This window comes from Pinus tabuliformis, chromosome 6, assembly GCF_031772625.1.
Source record: "Pinus tabuliformis cultivar Carrire ecotype Pingquan chromosome 6, CPIR1, whole genome shotgun sequence".
Classification (NCBI taxonomy): Eukaryota; Viridiplantae; Streptophyta; class Pinopsida; order Pinales; family Pinaceae; genus Pinus; species Pinus tabuliformis.
In genome coordinates this window covers 661,710,890-661,731,636 of record NC_142292.1, presented here as the reverse complement: position 1 = coordinate 661,731,636, position 20,747 = coordinate 661,710,890, and the positions used below count along the sequence as shown (strand labels likewise).

Genomic DNA, 20,747 nt, shown 5'->3' with positions numbered 1-20,747 from the left:
CATGATCAAAGGCTTCCAAAGTTTCTATGGGCCGAAGCTACGAATACCGTCGTATATGTTCAAAACCGATGCCCTCATCAAGCATTGGATTCCAAGACTCCCGAAGAAATGTTCACTGGTAAGAAACCTGATGTCTCTCATTTTAGAATTTTTGGAAGTCTCGTATATTTTCATGTGCTGAAAGAGAAAAGAAGCAAATTGGGTGCATCTGGAAAGAAGGGAATCTTTGTGGGCTATAGCGAAACTTCTAAGGGCTATAGAATCTATGTGGCTGGTTAAAGGGAAGTCGAGATAAGTCATGATGTCACATTTGACGAAGATATGGCTCTTAGCAAGGTTGACAATCTTCCTATTCTAAGGAAAGATAAAGAAACTGACACCAGGAAGCCGGATGAGAAAGAAGATGAAATGGTGCCCGATGTGGAAGAACCTATGGATCCTATTAATCCCCCTCTGTAAGAGCCTTCCTCTTCTAAGAAGAGGCCCTCATGGCTTAAGGGGACACTTGATAATGCCGAGGGACATATTGCACCGAGAGGGACTTTCCATGAAAGTAAGAAGCTGACCAGGTATCAAGGATACTTGACTATTATGAGAACCATCATTCAAAATGAGTTTTCATCATTCGAAGAAGTCGTGAAGCATCAAGTATGGAAGCATTCTATGAATGAGGAATACAAGTCCATCATAAAGAATGATGTCTGGGATGTGGTCCCCAAACCCCAGGACAAAATAATTGTCATCTCAAAGTGGCTTTACAACATAAAGCATGGAGTCGATGGGAGTGCCGAAAAGTATAAGGTTCGCTTTGTTGCTCGAGGCTTCTCTCAAAAGGAAGGTGTGGACTATGATGATATATTTGCACATGTTGCCCAATACACCACTATCCGCTCGATCATAGCCCTTGCCGCTTCGCTAGGATGGAACCTACATCAGATGGATGTCAAGACCGCGTTCTTCCATGGTTCAATTAAAGAGGAAGTTTATGTGGAACAACCCAAGGAGTTTGAGATTCATAATTGGGAATCTCATGTATGTAGGTTGAAGAAAACTCTCTATGGGCTGAAGCAAGCACCCCGAGCTTGGTATGAGAGGATCGATAACTACTTGATGAAGTTGGGATTCACTAGGAGTGAAGCCGATCCAAACCTTTACTTTAAGGTTGAGGATGATAAGCCTCTCATACTGGTGTTGTATGTTGATGACCTCTTTCTAACAGGTGCAAACCCTCTCATTTACAAATGTAAGAGGGAGTTGGCTTCCGAATTTGAGATGAAGGACCTAGGACTAATGCACTATTTCCTAGGGCTGGAAGTCTGGCAAAAGGCAGGAGAAATTTTTCTATCCCAAGGAAAATACGTCATGAAGATATTGGAGAGATTTGGTATCGTGGATTGCAAGCTCGTGACTATCCCGATGGAGCTTAACTTCAAGAAGTTATGCGGTAGTGTTGTCAGACCTGTTTTGGGAAATGCTTCTGAGTATCGTCAACTCATAGGAGCATTGATGTTCTTGGTGAACTCCCATTCGGATATATGTTTTGCAGTCAACACGTTGAGCCTCATCACTCACATTGGATCGGTGCCAAGAATCTTTTGAGATATCTTCGGGGCACAATCACTCATGGGTTGAGATACATTGCCGGATATGTGAGGCTACATGGATATTGTGACACTAATTGGGCAGGCAGTGTGGTGGACTGGAAGAGCACTTCCGGGTGTTGTTTCTCTTTGGGTTTTGCCTCGATATCCTGGATGAGCAGGAAGCAAAAGTCGGTGGCTTTGAGCACCGCTGAGGCAGAGTACATCGCTGCGAGTATGGCCTCCTATGAGGTTGTTTGGTTGAGGAAGCTCTTCAATGAGCTATTTGGACATACATTGGATACTACGGTGATCCTCTGTGAGAACCAGAGTGGGATTCATTTGTCCGAGAATCCTGTATTTCATGATCACTCCAAGCACATTGATATCAGGTACCAATTTATTCGGGATATGGTACAACAAGGAGCAATAAGGCTCCATCATATCGGGACAGATGAGCAGGTCGCCGACATTCTGACGAAACCCCTAGGAAAGGTCAAATTCTTGACTTTCCGAGAATGACTAGGAGTCGTTGAGAGACCCTCTTATGAGGGTCCTGTATGATGCATATATTGAGCTCTGGGAGCTCCGGGGGCTTGGGGTACTTCTTGGAGCGACGAGCGACCATAGGGTGACTCACCCTCCCCTAGTGGTGCGCTATGTACAGGGTAAATGATTCAGCCTTCCCCTATGATACCCCGTGGCAACATGTAGGCAGGATGAGTGGTTCATCCTTCTCCTGCCGAGACATCCTAGCCATGCAATCCGGGACTCATGGGAAGTACCTCTCATCTAGCCAATGAGTAGGGAAATGAGGATAGGGACCATAGTAGTATCGATGGATGCATTGTGTATCTACCGTACTTCCTATGCTAGGATAACATTGATCTAGGATCAATTGGAACTGACATCGGGTCAGTAAGAGTGATATAACTCACTCTCTCTTGGAACTAGCTTCGGGTTAGTAAGAGTGTTATTAGACACTCTCCTTTTTATCTGGGACTGCCTTCGGGTCAGTAGAGGATGGTATGTTACATTCTCGATCATTTCTTCATCTTCATAGTTCAACAGAGTAGAGTAGAGCCGAGTAGTGCAGGGTAGTGCATTTGATGGTAGAGATAGTACCAACAGACAGATGGATTAGCAGATGGAGTTCTCCCTAGTTGAGAGGGAGTGTTAAAATTTGCAACTAGGGCCAAACTCCATGTGGGTGATCTTATTTATGGTAGCTGATATTTTTCTTGGATTCCTCTCGTTGAGAGGTGTAGGATTGATCTAACGATCATCTGATTCCTACATGTATTCATGGAGATATGAATTTATTTGTATTTCTTGACAATTTGTCAAGGTCCAACAGCAAGTAAAATAGTGTTGCACACCCCCAACTAAACCTCAATGTGGCATATAAGTAGAGGAGACCTTGAGGCATTAGCTCATTCATCTCACCATCTCATTCCTCTCTCTCCTAGTCTCTTGGGTATGCATTGGAGGAAGACTCTCACGTGGGAGAAAAGGAAGGACGCAGGCCAGTTTTGGGACAGTGTTGACCTAGGGCTGACTGTGGAGCAGCAGGGGTATGTTATGCACGCGTTTGACCAGTGAAGAGGAAGGTGACTGCGTTCTTGGGTTGGGCGGCCTCTCCTAGGCTAGTCGCATTGTTGGACAACTTGCATTGACCTGTTGAGGGACATGTGTGGGACAACGTTGACTGGTTAGGGTTGACTGCAGTACTACTGTAGCATTGACTATTGTTTTGACCTCCTTCCATTGACTGTTTTGGGCTACTATTTTATTGTTGTAGGAGGTCGAGTTCTCCTAGGTTGTCTTGAGGACATTTGGAGTTGATTGATCAGCCTTGTCATTGTTGTTCAAAGGTTTCATTACTGTTGTTGTAAATCATAGATTTGTGATATTGTACTATCTCTTTCTCTCTGCTGAATTATTGAAGAATATAGAAGAATTGATCAAAGGGTTTCCCCGCATTAGGGTTTGTCTTTGGCTGGTGCCACATCTTATGTCTCTTGTCTTGGCTTGTCTTCTGTTGTTTACATTTATGTTCTATCTGCATTTTACTATCATGTTGATGTGATTGCAAACTGGAAATTGATATTGGGCTAATAAGAAGAATTGAAGTAAATTTCTCTTAAACATAGAACATACCATAAATTAACAAGACAACTCCCCATAACTCTGTCATCATGGTTGTGTTGCATGTTTGGTTCATGGAACAAAAAATGATGACCTCGTAGTAACATCAGTAGGTGAATTTGTGTAACCCCTCCCACTACCTTAGGCTCAATCTGGAAAGCAAATAGTCCTAAATATCTACCTGCACATTCGAACTTGTTTCCAGTTGCCTTTTCTTTCCTTCTGTCTTTTGCCTCAATTGCATCATATGTAGCTCTCATAAGCTCTAGGCTAGATTTATCACAAAGCCCAACATCATGTCCGGGGAGTCTAGCCAGATGGTATTTCAATCAGGAAACCCCTCTTGTCATCTTGGCCCCACACAATTTACAACTTAGTATTTGCCGATTTGTCCCACCATCAAGTTCCCCATACTGCCAAAATGGGTCCAAGGGCTTTGGCATATTTGTAGTGGAAGTGTTTAATGGACTTCAAAATTCAATCCTATGACACTAAAAAGCGAAAAAAATGGCATTAAACCCCCACTACACAAAAAATAACAGTCTCCTCATTTAAAAAATCAAATTTTTACAAACTTAAATTACACTATTTGCAATAAAAAATGGCAATAAGAGGGTGCATAAGAAAGTTAAAAACAAAAATCAGGCTTGTAGTCCAAATATGAAGAAAACCCTTGCATTGGTTCATGGGCATGAAAATCATAGCAAAGGACAAAAAAAAGAAAGGAAAATGTTGGTATTCAAAGAGGCACGCAAGTACATGCCTAAATCTATGATATATTGTTTCAACTTCCAAATGGTATGGTGCCATGCATACATACATATAATATATAGTGTTCCAACTTCCAAATGGTATGATGCCACATGTATTTATGTATGGCATCATACTATTTGGAAGTTGGAACACTAGTGGCCACAATATTGTTCATGTCTGTCACTCAAAAGGGATAAATAATGCCAAAATACAAAACTTCTATGTGCCAAAATACAAAACTTCTATGTGTTTATGATTCTAGTCTCATAGTTTCTTATTTCATGTTGGCTAGAATCATAAACACACTGATAGGCTGCTATAACTTTTGTAAAGATCTCGCATCTACCACATACCGTGACACCAAAAATATCAATGGAAACTGAGCAAGATGCAACGGAAGAAACCTTTGTTATCAAATGTATTTGAAATTTGCAAGGCACCCTTTAATTTTGAGAATTCCATGCATACAGGAGGTCGTTCCAGCTTTAATGGAGACTCAGCAATAACCTTTCTCTGGATGGCAGTGCCTTGACTCTCACTTCTCATAAAATTACTCTACTTGTTGCTAAAAATTTCATCTCAACTTAAAAGTTGCCAAGATATGCAAACAATATATTGAAAGTATGCAATGCAGCAAAACTCATGTTGCATTCGGCAAGGCTGCCCCCTGTCCCCCCTCCTCTTCATTCTTGCAATCGATGCCATGAGCCTCCACATCAATCGCGCGGTGGCCCTGAAAGAACTTCAACCGATTCGGATCTGCAAGAACATCAAGATGTCCCACAGCCTTTTCGTCGACGACGTACTCATTTTTGCTATGCTCTCCATGGCTTCTTGGACATGCATCAAAGCCATCCTCGACCGACTTCACAGGGCATCGGGACTGTCCATGAACAAAGCAAAATCAACCCTGTTCCATAATGGAGCCGATGATCTCCTTATCTCCCGGATTGCCCAGATTTTTGACATTCAGCATTTGCCGCTTTCAGAGGGCATAAAGTATCTTGGATTCTATCTGAAGAGCCACTCCTACAAGCCGACAGACTGGCGCTGGATTGTTGATCGATTCCATAACAAGCTCGCTATTTGGAGCTTCCGCTCCCTCTCGTTGGGAGGCAGGGTCGTCCTTGTCAAATCCGTCCTTACTCAGCTCTCTGTCTTCTGGGGACATCTCTTCCTCCTCCCGTCATGCATTATACATTCAATCAACAGAATTATTTCCTGCTTCATATGGGGAGCAAAGGCCGAGCGGCACAAAATCCACCTTGCAAAGCTGGACTCTCTCTCTATGCCGAAAAATTCTGATGGTTGGGGCATCCTGAACATTAAAATTTTTGGCGCTGCTCTCATCTGCAAATCCCTGTGGAGGGGTATTTATGGAACTAGTCTGTGGAGCAACATCGTCAGGCAGAAATATCTAAAAGGCAGGGGAATCGAATTCTGGTTCAGATTCGATACAATCGGCATCAAACGGGGCTCCGCAATCTGGTACAGCTTTCGAAGAGTCCAACATTATTTCCTCAGCAATCTAAAATGGGAAATTCACACAGGTAGCAAGATTTACATTGGGCTGGACTCTTTCGCTGGATACAGGGGATCCTTGCTGGTTCCTCCTCCTCTTCTTTTCTTCCTCCGCAGATCGGGCTTGTTTACATGGAATCAAATCATAAAAGAATGGGATGGTTCTCAGCCAGTGCTTCGAGATGCGGATGATATTAGCCTCCCAATCGATCTCATCCCCCTTTGGTCTGATCTCTCCTCCTCCCTCCAGCGGGGTGGCCTTCTGCGTTCCACCGTTGCAGACCATCTGACCTGGTCTCTCCCTTTCTCTGCTCCTCATGCAATTGTAAAGGATATATACTCTGATCTCATCTCTGTTAATGCACCTGCAAATAGACGCTTTCCAGTCTTCTGGTGGAAGCTTCGCTGCCCCCTTAAGATTATTTTGTTCTCCTGGTTGGTGCTTTTCAACAAGAACTTAACCTGGGACTCCTTGAGGCGGCGGTCATGGCACGGCCCCAGCAGATGTGCTCTCTGCAAGATGGACGAGGAAACAAATTTTCATCTCTTCTTCAAGTGCTCGGCTGCCCAACAAATCTGGTATGACCTTGCAAATTTCTTCTCTTTTCAACATCTAAGCTTCATCTCTGTGGATGCAGCTTTTGACTGGTGGGGGCGCCAAAATTCCCTTCGCCCCATTCTGCCCATCACCCTCTGGTCTCTCTGGAGGTGGCAGAATCTGATAATTTTTGAAGACTCTCCTCTTTCTGCTAAATTTGTCCTGCAATCAGTCTCTGCTCTGTACACCCCGATCTGCTGAACATGGGGTTTGATATTCTTCTCAAATTCTGTTAATAGGTTCATGTCATATGATGGTTATCTGACACATGGTTTTTCCAGATGCTGCTTACTAGAACTATAAGCTGTTTTGAGCTATAAGGTTTCAGGTCCACCTGAACTTTTGTCTGTATATCTCCTCAATATAATATCAAGATTTTCTTTCTAGAAAAAAATGTACACAATGTGAACAAAAAGTAGATTTAGTAGATTTTGGGTTGTCTGTCCTCTTTCTTGAGCCAATATAGGGATTTTGTAGATTTTGGGTTGTCTGTCCTCTTTCTTGAGCCAATATAGGGATTTTGTAGATTTTGGGTTGTCTGTCCTCTTTCTTGAGCCAATATATGGATTTTGTAGATTTTGGGTTGTCTGTCCTCTTTCTTGAGCCAATATAGGGATTTTCTTCCTGGAGCAGTGGTGTTCACTTTTTCATCTGATTTTCCAATTTTATCGTCTCTCAATTTTATATTTTCTCTCACATGAATTAATTTCATTTATTATCCTAAGTGCAACCTTAAGATCCCGGACATCAATTAATTGCTATTTAATCTCTCCCTTGCATCAAACTAAGGGGACCAGAATCACTCTATGCATGAGGACCAAAGATGCACAACCTTGGACAGTATCTACAATAGGGACAATTAGGACAAAGCACATAATGCCATTTTCCTGACAGCTGATACTTGTCATTGTAATAAAGCACCACTTCTGCTCCAAGAACTCACCTTACCATTTTCATTTTGTAAAACAAGGAAATCTTATGGAAATTAATGATTTAGCAGATAGTCAGAAACACATTTTAGGACCATGGCTACCATTTTGAAGGAAGTAATGAGAGGATTGGGGTGGGAATTCTCTCTCCATCAATGGCTTATTCATGAGGAATGCCAGGAGGATTCTCTCTTATATGCATTGGTTTTATTGGACCATTCCCACACTATTGGGAATCACCATGACCATGACATATGGTAGAGACTTAAGTTTTAAACAATTTCATATGGAGTGAATTAGATGATAAATGCAGTTCAATTTCACTGCTTGTTTATGTTTTGTTTAGCTTGTTTTGACTCAATCCCCAGAGGTAGAGCATTTTTTGAACCGTCTCAGAAGTGAAGTTCTTATTCAATTGAAGAAAAGATATTTTCTCTTCCAATGGACTGCTTGTTTTCTTCCGAGTCTTATCAAATAAGAGAAAATGACAGCTTATCATGACCATTTTTCTTTATATTCATTTCTATTCAAAATAAGACTTTATACATCAACAACTAGTTCATAATAATTCTGGATTCCATGCTTTCCTTCAATATCTCTGAACTTTTCTTACATCTGGTTGTACACATCCTGTTGCAATCTCATTCAAGTTACTATTTTAATTCCAAAGAGTATTTCCTATCACAATTCTTAGCTAGTGTTGAGTTATATATGCATACTAATGAGCATACAACCTAATTGGATTGTTTTGATTGCATAAATAGGTCATCATGGCCACTTGATGGGATGAAGTTCGATACATTAAAGGAGCAACATGCAAAGCGGAATCCAGAAGATTTGGTCGTTGATTATGGTCAGCATCAGCTACAGTCCTTTGTTTTGTTCCCTTGGAGCCTTCTCGTTTAATATTTCATATTAATGTTAACTGTGTAACATTTAATTGCAACAGAGGATCAGTTTGAGTCTGAACCAGAAGAAGAGTACGTACCTTCTGAAGCAGATAACCCAGAAGGAAGTGATCTTTCCGACACTACCGATGAAGAAGATGTCTATGAGGCAGGAGAGGAACGACCCACTGCAGATCTTGGGAGTGGTTGGGGTAGGATTATCTTTTCTCCTGTGAGAAGGGGAAAACGTATCACTATGGATATCTGTCACTCAACAAAGAGAGACGGATCAGAAGGTTCTCTTGATCGTTTAGTTATTGGGAAAAGCAAAAATCCCACTCTTCACCATCAAGCTCGCAGATCCCTTTGGGGAGATTTGTGGCCATTTTAGGGGAATTCGGATGAGATTGATGCTATGGGATAATTTCTCACATGAGAGAAAAGTTTGCGAGTATCTGCTGGTCGTGCTGTCATCACCCATCTGAAGGTTCTTGACTACCAATTGCATTCCTGCTTGCTACCAATAGATTCAGAGATTAAGTCATTTGGGTTGCCTTCCAGGAGCCACTGGTTTCTTAACTCTACCTTCCTTTCATCTGTAATATTTAAATAGTCAAAGCTCATGGTATTAGCTATGATCAGTGCTATGTTCATATTTCCCTAGGTACATGCAACACTGTCATTAATCTGTACTTCCCACCAATTTTGTATAATTTAGATAAAAACACAGCTTGCCAGTCAGCTTCGTTTCTCTTGTGATTATGCAAGCCGGGAAGCAATGTCTGTTCAATCTTAAAAAGTATACAGATATTATATATCAATGACAATTTCTAGTTCTTTAGGAATTCCAGAAAGCTGCTAAACTTTATTCCTGTCTAATAACAATGAACTGTTACATTAAGAGAGAGATGTCTGTCCTCTGCACTTGGTACATTTTCTCAAAACATAGGCTTTAATGCATTTTGAATAGAATAGGATTTATGAGTCAAGTTGCAGCTCTAAACTTGAGACAATAAAACTTTTATGGATATAGGTTGTATGTCCATTGTTTTGCATCACCTTTTAATGCAAGTGGCTGGTGCAGACTTGAGATTTGCAAGTCAAGATGCAGCGCTAAATTTGGGATAATGAAACTTGATGGATATAGTTTTTACGTCCATTCTCAGTTTAATAAAATATCTAGATGGATTTAGATAAGTATTGTTTTGCATCACTACTTTATAATGCAAGCTTAACTAATTGGTGCAGACTTGCCATGGTTTTCGCTAGCATCAACCTCCAAAGCCATGGTGAAAACATGGGTGCCTATTTATGTTTATGCTGTTTGCTTTGCTAGCTGAAAATCACAAAATGTAAATTCATTGAAACAATCCGTTATTTATTTGGACATAATTAATACCATATTTTTGCATGCATTACAGCAAGTTTAGGGTTAAATACTAAATGTATAAAAAATCAATTTGTATGAGATTTCTCTCAATTAACTTTTCAGTCTGGTATTTAAAGTTATCTAGAAGGTACATTAGTAATTGATGGAAATGCAAATAAATCAGGTAAATCCCTCTAGGAGGGGAATTTCCCTTCTAAACTCTCTCTATATCGCACATACAATTACCATCCTCGCGTGTTTCAAATGATCCATTTCCAATGTCAAATCCCACTGGTGATTGTTTTTGTAGGGCCTTGTTCTATATGGTGATCTGGGTTTGAAACTCCACAGTGGCCATGGGTGATTTTGATGTCTTAGATGCCCTTCAATTGTTTCTTAGACTACAAATTAGTGTAGCAAGTCACAAACACTTTAGCAAATGAAAAAAAATTATTGATTTCCAGTTGTTGGTGTGCTTAGTGTGTACCTGGTCCCTTCTCCATTTGAGCCATTTGAGCCATTTTTTCAAGTTAGCATAGAAAATTAAAAGTTGGCATTATAGTATTGTTTAGGGTGTACATCTTCAACGTTTTCTAGGCATAGTTTTTACTTTCAATTGTAAAATCTGGGAAGATGTTATGGACTGGCCTTTTACAGGATATGCGAAAACCTATGTTGATAATCCAGTGTATAAGCAAGAGTTGAGGCTTTTAGGGCATGGAATGATGTTTTTAACTATTTTTTCAGTCTCTATATTGTGAAAGTTATGCTCTCAAACATGGTTTAGTGAATTTGAGATTCTTGTGTGTGTGTAAATATTTGGCTTCACATGTTGTTTAAAAATGTGTTTTCTTAATATTTTGTGATACAAATTTATCAATGTAAATATCAACAGAAAAAAAAATAAAGAATTATAGCATTGTTGTCAACCAGTTTTATGTAGTACATCATTTGAAGACAACATCACATTCTTTGCTTGCTATGAGTACAAAAAGGTGAGATTTTTTATATAATGAACAATCAATTTTGGTCGTTTTATATTGTTCTTTGATCAAGTTTTTTTATTGATTGTTTTTTTAATCATGTTTTAGAGTTAGGTTATTATGTATAGATTACTAAACCAAATTATATTTTAGACAAACAATCAACCACCTCACATTTATGTCGGATTCTGAATTTTGTAGCTGATTAGTTATTTTTTTGCACCAGCCATCTCATTCATGCCCAGATATGATACAAACATTGATTTTATGGAACCAAAATCCATTTCTTATTGATAAAAGATTAAAAAATATTGTCAAAGCAAGTGAAAATAAATTATCTAAACTATAATTTACTTTTTGCTTGATAAATATATATATTTTTAAATTAAGAATTATTAGCATTTTGCTTTTTCGAAAGCCTTTAACCAAATTTATGTGAAGATAAAAATCTATGACAAATGACCAAATTTATGTGAAGATAAAAATCTATGACAAATGACCCCATGCTATTTATAGTTGCATTTGGATGTACATGATGGAATTTCTAATTCTAATTCGTTAAAAATTCTTCCTGCACTATCTGGTTTATTTCACCTACTTGTTTAATTACTTAACAAGTTATTTAACCATATAAATACTGAAAATAAACACAAGTATAGTCTCAACCGTCTACAGATCATCAACTGAAAGAATAGACAAACACACAAGAAACATTGTTATTTTTCAACAATTGTCCCCAGAAAAACCTAACTTGGGAAAACTGGTGCAGCAGTTCTGAGGGTTTTATTATTAAGCAACTTTTCTTGAGTACAATTGGGTGCCAAACTGGCTCACCCTACAAAGAAATCAATCTGGCAGTAATACCTCTCTTCAGAAGCAGATATTCAGCAAGTTTGCTCCACAAAAGTCTCTCCATCGCCTCTCTAAGGCTCTGCGTCAACCCTCCTAGCCTCTGCTTCAGCCTACAGATGCTCTGCGCTGACTCTCTGAGCCTCTGCGTCACCCACGTAGGCCCTCTAGCCTTCTGTGTCACCCACGCAGGCCCTCTAGCCCTCTGCGCAATCACTTTGGCCCTCTATGTGGCCCTTGTTGGCTCTATGTAGCCTTCTCTGCCTCTGCATTGGTCTCCTGACACTATCTCTGCCTCTTTGTTATGCACTCACTGCCCCTCGCTGCAACTCTTATCACAGGTTCGATTTCTCTCAGCAAACCTCGCTCCAGAAAATCGAACTGACTGATAAATCTAGTGTATCTCCAACTGACCCTCAAGCCTCCTTTTATACTTTTTTTGTTGAGTCTTCAATGACCGAGATTAAATCTCTAATCAACGGCTAAGATTAGATTTGGCTTTATCCATGTCATTTAGAACCTTCTCACCCAGTTTTATATTAATACCCATTAATATTTTTATTTTCCTAAGTTTAGACTTAAGAACCTATTAAAAATATTAATTATTTTAATATCTTTCTAACCATGTGGAATTTCCTCAAACCATTTCTGGGTCTTAGAGATCTCATTTGCTTTAGTTTCTCCATCAATTTTCATGGCTAGATCACATCCAATGCTACCCCAAATCGACACTTCCTCTGAGCGATGAATGTGCTCTAGTAATGTTCCACAACTGAACATTACTCTTATCATCTTCAACATGTACTGATGTTTGGCCTTGCTGCCCAACATCTTCTGCACTGCTGCCTCCTGTACTATTGCCCATGCCTCTATCGCTACCACTGCTACATCTGTACTGCAACTCCCTCTACATCCGTGTTGTTGCTGGTCCTTTCCCCCAACAATGCATCTGCACTGTAACCCTCTCTCATCATGTTGGATCGTGCTACCCATAGCATTACCACTGCTACTGCTGCACTACAACTCAGTGATTGAGACAATGGTAATTGATCTACTCAACTACTGACATCCTTGTCAAGCTAGAAGCGCTCCTGATGTTGAAGCTCTCATTGCTGCTATCATGTGCTCCCTCTACTGCGTTTGCGCTGCAGCAACAACTTTGTGTCTCCCGCACTGCTGCAAACACCTTTGTAACTTCCTGCATTGATGCAACCTCCTCTGTGCCTCTCGCACTGCTGCAACCCTCTCTGCACTGCCAGGGACTACTACACTCTAGCATTGTTTTGTCGCTCCATCCACATCTTGCTTCTACCAACATCTGTCATCTTACTACTGTCTCTCAGGTCTCCCATAGCCGGATATGATTCAAGAGTTTGGGTACCTCAAAGATCCTACCCCACATCTCCTATAGTCCTCGTGACTACAACTCGATGTCACCCCACCTCTTCTCTAGAGGTACATGAGCACTCATGGCACAATCGTTATCAGTCTCTATCTCCTTCTCTGCCTTAGCTGGTGCTGCCTTGGAGTCAGAAGCCTCTCCCTTATTCTTCTTCCTGGGACACTCGGTTGCATAATGGCCCAGCTCCCCACAATGGAGGCACTTTATCTTGGAGATTTCCCTTTGCTTCCTCTTCCTTTCTTGTCCCGCAGATGCCAGAGCCGCATCCTCTTCCTCCTCTTTATTGATTCGACCTCCTTTGCTGCTACTTCTCGCCTTGCTCAGTCGTCTGATCTCTTCTTGGCAAAGGGCTTCCCACAACTCTTCCCAACTTGGAAGATTCGCTCTGCCCAAAATGCTTTGGACGAATGTCTCCCACTCCTCGGAGACTGCGTTCAGGGCGGTCCTCACCATTAACTCCTGTTCTAGCATGGCCCCTATGGAAATAAGTTGCTCCCAAATCTCATGCAACCTGCTGAGGAAGTGATCTATCTGCTCCCCCTTCCACATCTGATACAACTGCAGTTGATTCTCCAATAGCATCTTCCTCTGCACGGAAGTGCCCTGATACAATGTCGTCAAGGTATCCCACATCTCTTTTGTCGTATTCTTCTCGGCAATATGTTGAACTACATGATCCTTGACCCCATCAAGGATTATGCACTTTGCCTTGGCCATTACATCCTCATACTTTTTGTTATTCACTAGGTTGACTAGGATAGCCGCGGTTCTCAAGGCGAAGGCCTTAATGCGATGTCTATCCAAGACAGACAAGATCTTGGCCTTCCAGATGACAAAGTTGGATGCCCCGCCCAGTCTATCCTGATCCCTCAATCCGTTCATTGCCATCTCTGCTCTTTTTTTCGACTCCCTCTGAGTCTCTACTTCCCTCCTAGAAGTGCTCCTCTAGACTCCTGAATCTCGATTTCTCTCCTGGAAATCCTCTCCTAGGCTCCCTCTGAGTCTCGATTACCCTCCTAGAAATCCTTCTACCGACAGTCGAATTGCACCTCTCCGATCCCCTTTGCTCTTGCAACATTGATCTGGATTTCTTGGCTAGTAATCCGCCTAGGTAGCAACTCCCATTCTACCTTGGTTCTGTCCCGTTAGGTACTATTTTGCTTCGACAACAACAACACCCCACTAACTTCACAAATCACAATCTTCCCACAATTTCCTAGGCCCCAACAGCTGAAGAAATTGAGCCTCTTAGCTCTGCACAATCCCGACAAGGTTGATTTGCTCCTCTGGCCAACTGCGTCACTCCTACCTGCTTGAGTAGGATGACGTGGCTCCTCGTGAGCCTCTTCTGCCTTCCTCTGCCTCTGCGCTGGCCCTCTCTCTGACTCGAAATGATGACGTTGGCCCTCTCTCTGACTCGAAATGATGATGCAGGCCCTCTGCATCACTCCCTCTCTGCTGCCTTTTGTTGAGGAACAACTCTGTCTCTCGAGACAGTTGTTTCTACTGCAATTCTTATGATTAAGCTGGTGCCCTCAGTTCCCTTGTGATCTGCAATGCTTTGATACCATGTTGGAATTTCTAATTCTAACACGTTAGAAATTCTTCTGGCACTATCTGGTTTATTTCACCTACTTGTTTAATTACTTAACAAGTTATTTAATCATATAAATATTGAACATAAACACAAGTACAGTCTTAACCATCTACAGATCATCAACTGAAAGAATAGACAAACACACAAGGGACACCGTTATTTTTGGACAATTGTCCCTGGAAAAACCCAACTTGGGAAAATCGGTGCAGCAGTTCTGAGAGTTTTATTATTAAGCAACTTTTCTTGAGTACAACTGGGTGCCAAACTAGTTCACCCTACAAAGAAATCAATTTGGTAGTAATACCTCTCTTCGGAAGCACATATTTGGCAAGTCTTCTCCAGGAAAGTCTCTCCAACGCCTCTCTGAGGCTCTGCGTTAGCCCTCCTGGCCTTTGTGTCAGCCTAGAACCCTCTGCATTAGCCTATAGATGCTTTGTGTTGGCTCTTTGGCCCTCTAGCACTTTGCGCAATCACTCTAGCCCTCTGTGTGGCTCATGTTGGCTCTACGTAGCCTTCTCTGCCTCTGCGCTGGTCTTCCAGCACTATCTCTGCCTCTCTACTATGCACTCACTGCCCCTCGCTGCAACTTTGATCACTGGTTCGATTTCTATCAACAAACCCTGCTCCAAAAAATTGATCTGACTGATAAATCTGGTGTATCTCTAACTAACCCTCAAGCCTCCTCTTATACTTTTTATGTTGAGTCTTCAATGGCTGAGATTAAATCTCTAATCAACGGCTAATTTTATATTTGGCTTGATCCATGTCATTTAGAACTTTCTCACCCAGTTTTATATTAATTCTCATTAATATTTTTATTTTCTTAAGTTTAGACTTAGGAACCCATTAAAAATATTAATTATTTTAATATCTCTGTAATCGGGTGGAATTTTCCCAAACCATTTCTGGGTCTTGGAGATTTCATGTGTTTTAGCTTCTCCACTAATTTTCATGGCTAGAGCACATCCGATGCTACCCCAAATCAATAACGCACTTGATACATTAGTCCCATTAAAATAAGTTCTTCAATTTGAAATCCCCATCTTTATATTGAATCATACTAAAGTAAAATATCAATACATGATAAGAAAATTGTACTACCACACTATTTGCCTTTATATTTTCTATCACAACTAGTTTGCACTGTTCTAATTGAATATGTTCTTTCAATTTTGCTTGTGTTGGTAAAATGTTTTACATTTAATCTAAAATTTTATAGTAATATAATGCATACCATGTGAAAACATGTTAATGTGTTTTTTTTTTTTTTTAAGTTTTTTTTAGTATTTACTCCAAAAGAAAATGTTCTTGAGCAAACTATCTAGGGGTTTCTTCACATTCTATGAATGACATTCTAGGTATATAACAAAAATAAAGTACATACAATAATAATAATAAAAGTATTGAATTTGCACATTTCTTAAATGCATGTCTATTCACAAGTATGACCATTCAATATATATACACATCATATATCATTGTGTAATCAACTTATGTATTATCAATTATATATTTTATATCTTACATGAAGTTCAAGTATTTGTCCTTAATAGGTTTGATATTTCCTCATAAATAAATTATTTTTCATTACTTTGGTATTAGAACCCCTTCTAAGCCACTTGATGATTTGATGGTTGACATATTTATCATAGTTTCTCTAACTCTGTGTCTTTGATCACAATATGAGTTTTGGCCATTTTAAATTCAAAATTTTACCATCATGATTGTAACATATGTTGGAGATATTATGGGTTTAGCCATTTTCCTAAAATAAATATCTAAAGTCACTAAAACTTGTCAAACAACTAGTAGAATTTTTAAAAATAAACTTGGTCATACTAGCCACCAATGAAGAAAAGGAATAACAACCATATATAATTTGTGAAGGAAAATGATACTCATCGTATGAAAGAAAATAAAAAATAAAATAATAATAGAATAGAGACCATTGTCAAGCTAGAAGAAATCACTAAAGAGTCCTTCTCTCATGTCATCTACACCTAATTTTGTGTTTGTAAATCATGTTCGAAGGCCATGATTTCAAGGACCCTAAAACACACCCAATCTATTTGCAGATCCACATCATCCAACACAATGTTATCAATGAATTAATGCACTATCATAATATTTTTCATTGTTATAAAATGCATCAATGCTATGTGGAAATCATCAAAGAAACCAATTCCAAGCATACAGTGAAATTGGTTGCCTACTCAAGATTTGAGATTCTGAGAATAAACAAAAAATAGGATTGCTTAGTTGAGTGTTCCCATACTGTAGTAGAGCAATATAGAAGAATATGGAACAATCAATTAGTTGTAGTCACCATGATGAAACTAATCCCAAGCATGAACCATCAAGCAAATATAAATCACAACCTTTCATTTCATATTGATTTATGAAGAGTTCAAAATCACAACCTTGGACGAGGATTTCTCTATTACAAACATACAAAGTAAGTAATCACCTCCCACTACAAAAGAACAGGAAGAGTTCATAAATTAGTCATAATCAACCTGATAGATAAATTTTAAATATAGAGTATCCAACAAATATAAGTCACAACCCTTCATTGTATCTTATTTTATGAATAGTTCAAATTAATAATAGGAAAAGGTAACTATAAAAACAAATTATTTAAAGAGTGAAAAAAAAAAATCAACTAGAAGTTACCAAGGTTCCCTTAAAGTTAGGTTTAAACTTGAAAAGTTAAAAGTACCAATGAATAGGATACCAAATTGAAGGTTCTAAGTTAATCAAAATAAAGTGGAGAATTATATAAAAAAGGAGATAGTAAAATGAGTGTTCCTCAAGTCAAAGATTTGTCTAGATAAAGGATTGAAGGCTCACCTGGAAAGGAGTAATTGTTATTAATTAATGAGTATACCTTATTGAATATGGTATTAGTGGGAGGACTATCTAAGGATTCATTTTCAACATTTATGAAAAATAGTTTCAAAATCGATGCGAACATTTAATGAGTTACAAAAAATGCAAAGGAGAAAACAAGTGCCTTAATGATGAAATTTATCATTTTGGAAAAATGTGAGCAAAATGATCAGGTATCATCATAACAAATATAAAATCTCATTAACGAATTTAACAAGTTATTATAGAAAAATGAAGAAAATTGTAGTCTAAGGAATCACAATCAATTTACGCTTTGTTACACAAACTAAGAAATGAAAGATTGAGAACAAGGTGCAACATGAAAATATAGAGAAACCATACAGAATCATAATAAAGTGGAAATCAAGAAGTTATCATATGTAAAAATACAAACCATGGGGAAAGGATCCAATACATATACTCAATATCATAAACTAAATTGATGCCTATGTTGGAATGTTATTAACCGATAAATCATGAAAATACACAATTTATAAGGATGATTTATCATCATCCAAATTGCAAAAGATTACAATTAATTGCAAAATCAATATTAAAATAATGTTGATTTTTCAAGTGCAATAGATACAAGAACAATATTATTGAACTATTGATAATTACTTTGAATGATATAGATCTTGTTTTAACAAATCCAATTTATCATTAAGCAATTACACTTCAGAAATTCAACCATAAACCATAAAGACAATAGAGATCACAATGCACAAAAAGAGAACACAAGATTTACAATGGGAGAATCCACTTGGGGGGGGAACCCAAGAACCTTTTCTTTAGAGAAACTCTTTAGTTCAACAAGAGATACACCTAATGTGGCTAGTCAAATATGACATCAACAAGAGAAACAAGCTATGGTCAAACCTAGTCTCTAGCCCTCAAGTCAAGTCAAACCAAGTCAAACTTCTACCCTTCAAAATTTCGGCTTGCCCAAAATTTCGACCTCCCCATAATATGTTGCCCAAATGCTGCCCAAAATTACGCCCTACCCATAAAAGGTAACAGTGTGAAATATTTAAAGAGAGAGATATGCGAGCTAGAGAGAGATCTTCATCCTTCTTCTTCCTCTTGTCATTCACTTGAATGCCCAAAATTTTTCTTCTTGTGTGATGGTCGAATGACGCTCTTGTGGAGGAGGTCGAATGCCTTTATATAGTGATATGCCCATCCATAATGGGGATGTCTCTTCACTAGACCAACTTGACTTGAGGGAGGGGTGATTTAACTAACTTGGAGCCACAAATATAAATTTCAAATTTCAAAAATTACTCTTTTAAATCCAACATGAAGAACATGTCTTACAAATTCTTTCAAGGGCTAAATAATCAAAATGACATGAATAACATGTCTTACAAAATCTTTTTGCATTACAAAGGAAATAATATAATTATGTAGACCAACCATAGCTACAAAAATTCAACACATAAAAGACAACCTTCATAGATTTAAAATATATACAATCCTAAAATAGAGTGAAGACCAAATCAATACCTTAGAGACATAAGATGAGAAGCTTCATCCAACAATTTATTATCACAAAATCCTAGTGAAGATCAACTTAGGATGGAGATAAAGATAGAGATTGAGGTGGGTGATAGACAAAGAGGGGGAGAGAGAGGGAAGAAGAGAGATGGAGAGAGAGAGTGAGAGAGTGTGTGTGTGACGCAGTAAGGGAAAGAGAAGAGAGAGAGGAAGGATAGAGAAGGAGAGAGAGGCAGAGAGAAGGCGGTTGAGAGAGAGAGAGAGAGAGATATGAAATTGGGGGTGCTTATGATGGAGGAATTGAAAGAGTGAGGGAGGGATAGACAAAGAGATGAAGGGGGGGAGAGAGGGGAGGGTAGTTAGGCAAGGAGGGAGAGAGATATATAGAGAGAGAGGGGTGGCAGGGACAAGGATATCTCTCTCTTTCTCTCTCTGTTACCTCCATATCAATCCCTTTCTCTCTCCAAATTCATCTATCTCCCTTCCTCTCTTTCTTTATCTCTCTCCGACTCCCCTAGTCCCTCCTTCACAACAACAACCCTCCTCCTTCCTCCACCCAATGCTTTGTCTCTCTCCTCATCCCTCTTTGCCTCTCTCTCCCCTATTCTCTCTAAACATTCCTCCAACGCCTCTCTCTTGTGCATACTCCCTCATTCTCTCCCCATCTCTCCCTTTTCTCCGCTCTCTCCCCAACTCTCCCTCTCTCCCCCTTCCCCCATGTCCCCCCCTCTTTCCCTCATTACCTCATTATCATCCTCTCTCTCTCTCCCCCTGCCCTTTTAGTTGGGCCCTCTCTCACCTATCTCTACACCTCTCCCTCCATCACACCTTATCCCCCATCTCTCTCTCTCTGTATCTATGTGTGTGTGTGTGTGTGTGTGTGTTCATTTTCCCTTCTTTTCTTCACTCTCTATCTCTCTCTTCCCCACATCTCTCATGTGTCCCCCTCCCCCCCACTCTCTTCTCCTTTTTCTCTCTCTCACTATATCCGTCCCTCTCTCTCTCTACCTTATGTTGGAAAATCAAGGTAGATGAAGATTAATCTTGATTCTCCTTACTTGATAGTTACTTGTGAACTTTGTTGGCTTCTTATTAAATTATTTGTGTTCCTTTTCATCAAGCAATTATCAAAATGAAGATCACAAGAGACAATAGACACAAAATATAGGCTCCATGCTAGGGAAAACCCCCACAACTTAGGGAAAACCCGAACAATCTCCTTCTTATAGAATCAGATCAAAATGAGACCTCCAAGACCCAAGCACCAAAGTTAAAACTTCCTCCAAGCATCAAATCAACCCTCTACTCAAAGTCTTAATAAGATCTTCACAAACTTGTTGTGCTTGTCAACAACCCCCCCATTTATTAACATTAGTAGTAAAATATTACTTTAATAAATGGGGACCCTTTCAAAAAATGTATATACCCAAAAAATCAATTCTAACATGTAGGTATTTCCTTTATTTTAGAATAAATCAAGATATCAAACAAAACCTAGAAAACCATTAAAAAACTACTTTTTCTTATTTAGCATGAAATGCATCACAAATGATACCTTTCGAACCCACCATGATTTATGATGAAACAATCGAAAAAGAAACTATATATTCGAAAGACGGTCATAATGTTATAAAGTCATTAAAGCTTCTTTAAAAAGCTAAAGTCTTGCATCGCAACATCACTTTTTATAAAAGACTTCTCTTAAGAGGTTACCCTGAAGTATTGTGATTTGCAAGATTGCAATC

General features: G+C 39.3%; 1 protein-coding gene across 2 annotated transcripts in view; it reads left to right on the top strand.

The window, feature by feature from the left end:
• The window catches only part of LOC149260346 (rsm22-cox11 tandem fusion protein 2, mitochondrial-like), a 561,260-nt gene extending 551,682 nt beyond the window's left edge, over positions 1-9,578 (top strand). For both annotated transcript variants that reach the window (XM_089420322.1, XM_089420323.1), the window contains exons 12-13: positions 8,294-8,382; positions 8,479-9,578. In XM_089420322.1, the coding sequence (XP_089276448.1) occupies positions 8,294-8,382; positions 8,479-8,807 (418 nt within the window). In that variant the 3' untranslated portion in view covers positions 8,808-9,578. The remainder of the gene's footprint in view (positions 1-8,293; positions 8,383-8,478) is intronic.
• Positions 9,579-20,747: the final 11,169 nt, after the last annotated feature.